This window comes from Saccostrea cucullata, unplaced genomic scaffold (assembly GCF_032062105.1).
Source record: "Saccostrea cucullata isolate Sc308-1 unplaced genomic scaffold, CSIRO_AGI_Scuc_v1 ctg13921, whole genome shotgun sequence".
In the NCBI taxonomy this organism is placed as follows: domain Eukaryota; kingdom Metazoa; phylum Mollusca; class Bivalvia; order Ostreida; family Ostreidae; genus Saccostrea; species Saccostrea cuccullata.
Window position 1 is genome coordinate 9,079 of NW_026919807.1, and position 6,970 is coordinate 16,048.

General features: G+C 33.7%; 1 protein-coding gene and 1 pseudogene across 1 annotated transcript; one reads left to right on the forward strand and one right to left on the reverse strand.

Annotated features, from left to right (window-relative positions):
• The first annotated feature begins 2,023 nt into the window (after positions 1–2,023).
• Positions 2,024–4,564, forward strand: LOC134238457 (uncharacterized; annotated as a pseudogene).
• A 119-nt stretch (positions 4,565–4,683) lies between these two features.
• Positions 4,684–5,551, reverse strand: LOC134238466 (nuclear pore complex protein Nup205-like). Its single transcript, XM_062720600.1, has 2 exons — positions 5,383–5,551; positions 4,684–5,051 (listed from the first exon to the last, which is right to left on the reverse strand). Exons 1-2 carry the CDS (start codon positions 5,524–5,526, stop codon positions 4,962–4,964), a joined length of 234 nt encoding a protein of 77 aa, XP_062576584.1. The 5' UTR covers positions 5,527–5,551; the 3' UTR covers positions 4,684–4,961.
• Positions 5,552–6,970: the final 1,419 nt, after the last annotated feature.

Below are 6,970 nucleotides of genomic sequence, written 5' to 3' on the forward strand. Positions count from 1 at the left end.
CATTCGTGCAATTAAAAGAAAATGTCTGCTTTGAGAGTTTATGTTAAGTTTATTTTATTGCAGTTTTCGTATATCGATCCTTAATTGTATAGGGGCGTAGCAGGGGGGGGGGGGGGGTGGCCGCTCACTTTTTTCCCAACCTTACAGTTACTTTAGGAAATATTAATTGAAAACCTTGTTGTTGCCCACCCCCTACTCCCTTTTAGACTTTTTAAGTGATGTACCTAAAATGGAGCATTAGAATCAGATTTCTGACTTTGGGCAAACTTTTTTTTGGGCTTGTCAACTTTTTCAGTTCAGGTAATTAAAAAAAATGGTGTGTTCCCAATACGCCTAAACAGAGAAAAATATGTAAGAAAAAGTCCAAAAGTAAAAAGGCAAAATGGGAATTAAGTATTTGTGAATATTATTACTAGATTGTTATAAAAATTTAAATGCTGAAAATGTTTAGATTAAATTTAACAATAAATGGGAATCTATGTATATTGTAAATGAAATAATCCATGTAATACAAAAAATACTTTATTTAAAAAAAAAATCCCCATCACCTTAATTCACCTGAAAACTTACTAAGGCGAAATGGGAATGCTGAATTTTACAGTTAAGGCGAGACGGGAACAAACAAAAAATTTCTCTGGCTGCCAAATTAACATATATTCAAATATTTGTACCTATCTTTAAATAATTTTACCTATCTTCAATTGAATTGTACCTATCTTTAATTGAATTGTACCTATCTTTAATTCAATTATACCTATCTTCAAATGAATTAGAGATAGGTAAAAATCAATTATACCTATCTTTAATTCATTTAAAGATAGGTATAATTGATTTAAAGATAGGTACAAGTGAATTGAACCTACCTTTAATTACTAAGACATTGGCAATAACAACTACTCCTTTTATCATACGTCATTTCCGATACGTCTCAGCTTTACATCTTCATTTGGCTGCCCCACTGCGGGACGTGGAGACCGGTCCTTCGGATGAGACCGTATAAACCGAGGCCCCGTGTCGCAGTAGGTGTTGGCACGAAAAAGATCCCTCACTGCTCAAAGGCCCTAAGTGCCGAGCATAGGACAAAATTTGTAGCCCTCCACCGGCAAGTGGTGGCGTCTCCATATGAGTGAAAAATTCTCGAGAGGGACGTTAAACAATATACAATCAATCAATCAATCATTTGGCTGCAATACAAGATAAACAATGTACCTACGTGATATAAATGTGTACTTTTATAAGTATAGATGCTTTTTGCACATTTTGAATTAACCTTTATTTTTCCTTTCATCCTTTTTGTCGTTGCTCTGTAGGTTCTGTGTGTTTCCCTCCATACTCCATATTGTCTCCAAGGGAGCGTTCTTTATTACCAACAACATAAAACGAATTGAACCTAGGTATAATTGAATTGTACCTATCTTTAAATCAATTGTAGATATGTCTAAATTAAACCTATCTTCAAATCAATTGCACTTATCTTTAAATCAATTATACCTATCTTCAAATGAATTAGAGATAGGTATAATTCATTTGTATTAGGTATAATTATTTAAAGATAAGTATAATTAGTTATACCTATCTTTAATTCAATTGTACTTATCTTTAATTGAATTGCACCTATCTTTAATTCAATTGTACCTATCTTCAATTCATTTGAAGGTAGGTGCAATTATTTGAAGATAGGTGCAATTATTTGAAGATAGGTACAAATATTTGAATATATGTTAATTTGGCGTTCCATAGGTACACGTGTATAGTTCATATAATCACAAACGTCTACAAAATTAAGGGAGTAAATATTTCAAAGACTTTTCGTATAGACAAAAATATGATGGATATATACAAAGCTGGATATACAAGATAGACAGGGTGATTCTAAAGTTCATTTTCATTGGTTTAATGACCATATACGGTAACTATTGTTATTAACACCCCTTGATTTTAATCTATTTTAATTTAAACGTACTCTCTACATTGGATGATATATAGATAACTGAGGTATTTAAATCATGTGACCTGGTAGCAGGTTAACATTTAGAATGAAGACAAGGAAGTAAATTGTGAGGTACAGGATTATCAGGGAGGCCATGTTGGATTTAGAGGTGATGCTAGATTATATTACGAAAATTTAACATATTTAACTTGCTGAAAAACATTTCAAGATATCATTATTGATTTCAAGTCTTGTACACGTATAATACATTAGATAAATTGCTTGAGCGGGCCACTTTAGATAGATTAGATAGATCATATTTATTAACTACATGAACTGTTTTGGCTGTTATCTAACATTTTTTCATTTTTTTTTATCAAACATAAGAAAAGTTTACATGCCAAATTAAAACTGCAAATAGATCCTTCCTATTATTTCTAAACCGACACTGTCTTACAATTTCTCTAACAAAACATAACTCTTATATTTTATTTATTTTAAAATTGCTTAACATTTCTGTAGTCAGTGAGCCATGCCTACATTTACTTTATACAGAGTCATCTGATTTTTTAACCTAAACCCACAGTGATGGACCCCCTGGACAGAGCTCAAGTACTCCTCCTCTGTGACCAGTGTCAAAAAGCTGCATTACAGAGTCATTGTGAACTTTGTCAGATTAACCTGTGTAAGGCCTGTGTAGGGGAGCATCTATCTGATTCATCTAAAAGACACAATGTTGTACCATACAAACACAGAACCGCTATTCCTAACGTAAACTACCCAAAATGTCCAAACCACACCCAGAAACACTGTGAACTTTACTGTGAGAAAGGTGACATTCCTGTCTGTTCTACCTGCATCTCCTCTGGGAAACATCATGGGCATAAATTAACAAATGTCTTACAGAATCCCAGCTTTATAAAAGAAATTTTAAACAACGATTTGAAAGAACTAGAAAAAAGAATATGTCCTACATATGAAGAAATTGCATTAGATTTAAACTCTGAAATAATCAATTTGGAAAAAAATTATGAGAAACTGACAACAGCTGTCACCAAACAAGGAGAAGACTGGCACAGAGAAATTAACATCATTGTCAACAAACGAAAATCTGAAATTGATGAGATGAAATCTAAACACCTGGCTGCTCTAAATAAAGAGAAAAATGAAATCAAACAGATTACTTCTGATGTTACACAGAGCATTTTTGATCTGAAGAAAATATTTAAGATTCCAATGACGTCTCCTTAGCCTCTGCCTATAAATCAAAGAATGCTGAGTTCAAAAGTTTACCTCCTAAAGTCAATGTTTTATTACCAAGTTTCTCTCCTCATCAGATAAACACAGAACTGCTCCATCAAATGTTTGGTTCTCTGTCATCATTATCCATTACAACAGATGAACATGGCTACATAATGAAGATACCAGAAGCTGTATCCTGTCCTCCAGTCAAACCACTGCTTGATGAACCAGAGCTCATCATGACCATAGACACTGTGTATGATGAACTATACAGTGTTACCTGTCTCAGTGATGAAGAAATCTGGACATGTGGAGAAGACAAAATCATGAAACTCTACAACCTCCAGGGCAAACTACTGAAGTCAATCCAAACCAAGTCTGGAAACCGGCCAGATGACATAGCAGTGACAAGGAGTGGAGATCTAGTTTATATTGACCCTGGTACAAGAACTGTAAACATAGTGAAGAATGACCAGATACAGGAAGTGATCAGATTACAGGGGTGGATACCTAAAAATATCTGTAGTACCTCCTCTGGTGACCTCCTGGTTACAATGAACACTGAACATTATAAACAATCTAAAGTTGTCCGTTACTCTGGCTCCACAGAGAAACAAACCATTCAGTTTGATAGTCAAGGTAAACCTCTGTATTCATCTGGTTACCTTAGTAAATACATCAGTGAGAACAGGAACCTGGATATCTGTGTGGCTGACTGTAAAGCCCGTGCAGTAGTGGTGGTTAATGAGGCAGGAAAACTCAGATTTAGGTACACTGGTCATCCCTCTACAAACAAGAGATCATTCTATCCACACGACATCACAACAGACAGTCAGAGTCAGATCTTTACAGCAGACTGGGACAACTACTGTATCCACATCCTAGATCAGGATGGACAGATCCTCCGTTACATTGATAACTGCGATCTACATTATCCATATGGTTTATGTGTAGACACCAGAGACAACCTCTTTGTGGCTGAGTTTTTCAGTGGTAAAGTGAAGAAAATCAAATACATGTAATCAATCTGTTTTAAATAATGACATGTTTGTGATAGAATTTTTTCCAGTAGCCAAAATACATTTAAAAAATAATACCGTACTTGATCCTATCATTATTCTACCCAAGGTTGACATGACTGCTCAATTGTAAGAGTAACATTGGAAGAAACCTTCAATATGAATATAATGTATTTTTGCGAGTATGACAAAAATTATCATGTACATGTTATGAAGCTGACCCTGCATATCATGCACTGCACAGTAGTTCTGATTCTATTGTACATTTGATGCAGTTAGAGTGACATGCCATTAGATTTATAACATTAATTTTTTATATCTACATCTTTTTAATCTAGGTAGATGTAAATGTAATTCATCAAAGGAATTTTATTAGCCAAAATAATTAAATTGATGAAACACTTTTTTTATATTTCCATGGATACATTGGGTGCCAGATTCATAACAAGGTTTGACGGAAAACTTTTAGTATCCAAAAACAAACACGAGAAATCTGATTCTCAAAAAAACTTTATTGTAGTTGTTTTCATCTGAATTAAATTCGCATACATCTATTATACATACCAGTAGTCAAAAATTATTTCAACATTATAAATACAGTAGGTCAAGTTCCATGCGATGCTGGCTCAAATAGTCCACTGCCAGTATAGCACTCAATAAAATTGTTCCTAGGTGTACAGAATATTTCTCTGAATTTTTTTTAAGTCATATTCATAGACAACAATCATTTCACTACATGTATGTAGTCACACGTCTGTGTTTATAACTTATCAGCTCCCCGTGTTGAGCCTCAGTAGTCTTCTTACTCTCCTTATGAGGGCCTCCACAAAGCTGTAGTGGGTCCTAGACTTACAGTATTCCTTAACAAACAAACAAAAGTTTAATCCAAAGGTTTGTCATAACAAATAACACGGGGCAAAAAAAAAACCCTGTATACCGTAGTTAGATGATAAATTAAGTATGAAAATTAAAAAGTATTTTTATAACCCCTGCTTGAAAAGCAGGGTGGATAGGGTTATATGGTGATGGGAATGTTTGTCTATCTGTCTGTCTGTCCATTACATAATCTCTTCTCAAAAACTATATCACTTGTTAACCAGGTCCATATTTTGTATCTTTTTGAGGAGTGAGTGTTGTATTTTACCAGGTCAATCTTTTGTATCTTTTTGAGGAATTAGTGGTGTATATTACCTGGTCAATCTTTTGTATCTTTTTGAGGAGTGAGTCATGTATGGCAGAGTTTGCTGTCTGTTTCAGTGTCTCTATATCTTCACTTGACACCCCCATCATAAGCTGTCTATCAATGTCTGGTAGAGAGTCGACATCAGATTCCATAAATGATGAATGAGAAATCCCTGTCAAATCTGTAAACATTTAAAGGATTAACCTATTAGATATCACTATCTGGAAGTACATTACACACTTGGATAAAAAGTTTCAATATTGTACACAATACACAACATATTTTCATTCAGTTTTATTTTTGCTCCCCTACACTTTCAAACTAATATGCCTTATTTTAACTAAACTTAGACTAAGCTGTGTTTTCATATTAAAATTACCCAATTTCAAATTCTCACATTGGTGAAGAAGGTATAGAAAACAAGATGTGTTTGTGAAACACTATGCGCACGGCGGCAACAAAGTTAAAAAAAAATATATTTAGCATAAAGGTCACAGACAAGGTTACGAGGACATTGATCATGATGTCATTTAAAAGAAATTGATTAGTGAAGTATGCATATTAAACATAAAAGTCTCTATCTCTCATAGTTCAAAATTAATGATGAAGTTTCAAAAAGGCTATTTTTAGAATGTAGGAAACAGTCAAGGTCACAAGGCCATTGATCTTGGTGTCATTTGAAAGGACTTAATCAGTGGTGTATGCATACCATATATGAAGTCTCTATCTTTTATGGTTCAAAAGTTATGACGAAGGTTAAAGTTTGCAGGAAAACAAGAGGCCCACGGGCCTTATAGGTCACCTGAGTATCATGTAACAACTTTCCAGCGATTGTATTTGGTTCATGTTTTAAGCCAAAAGCCATGAAATTCACGAATTTTGAAAGAGGCACCATTGCTTATCAAAGGGCAGATTTCAAAGCCTTAATTTATTTTTAGTCAAAGTACCCCCTTGGTACCCCTGACCCAGCAGCCCCGAAATCATCTATTTTGAAAGAGGACCCTTTCTTCATTATAAGGCCAGCCTTTTTTTTATGTTTAGGTTTAGTTATGAACATGAGAATAAAAAAGTCTCGAAGGAAAAGGAAATAATTTTTTTTGATAAATCAATTATTAACATTTGTACATTCTTTTTTTATGCTATCCTAATAGGCTCCTTGCCACTGGACACATAATGCTTACAAATAGGAAAGTAGAACATTTAATTGCTTATTTCATCATCTGCCAGTTTGGGCCAGTTATATAAATTTTGTGATGTTGATCAAAATATATTTTAAAAAATCAATTCTTTAAAAGTCTTTCAATACATCTTCATTTTCTTAATATGTGTTAGGTGAATGTGTAGACATTGTTCTAAAATTTACTTGATGCCTAAAATTCTATTTCCTATCATAAAACAGACAGGAAGTATTGGGGAGTAGGGTCCACATTTTTTTCAATTTTAAGTGTAAAATAATTTTTCTGGCTGATACAAATGATACTACATATATTTGTATATTCTTGCCTTTTAATAGTTGAATTTTTTTTCTTCACTTCAGGTTATTGTTTATTTCTTCCTCAAATGGACTTCACTTCTCCCACACAGTAGTTTTATTCA

What these genes read in the sequence shown, in the direction of transcription:
- LOC134238466 (XM_062720600.1), bottom strand. Translation starts at nt 5,526, where the DNA reads ATGGAATCTGATGTCGACTCTCTACCAGACATTGATAGACAGCTTATG. An exon ending in AGATACAAAAGATTGACCAG is followed by an intron (nt 5,052 to 5,382) that starts GTAATATACACC and finishes TTGTTTGTTAAG; the next exon opens with GAATACTGTAAGTCTAGGAC.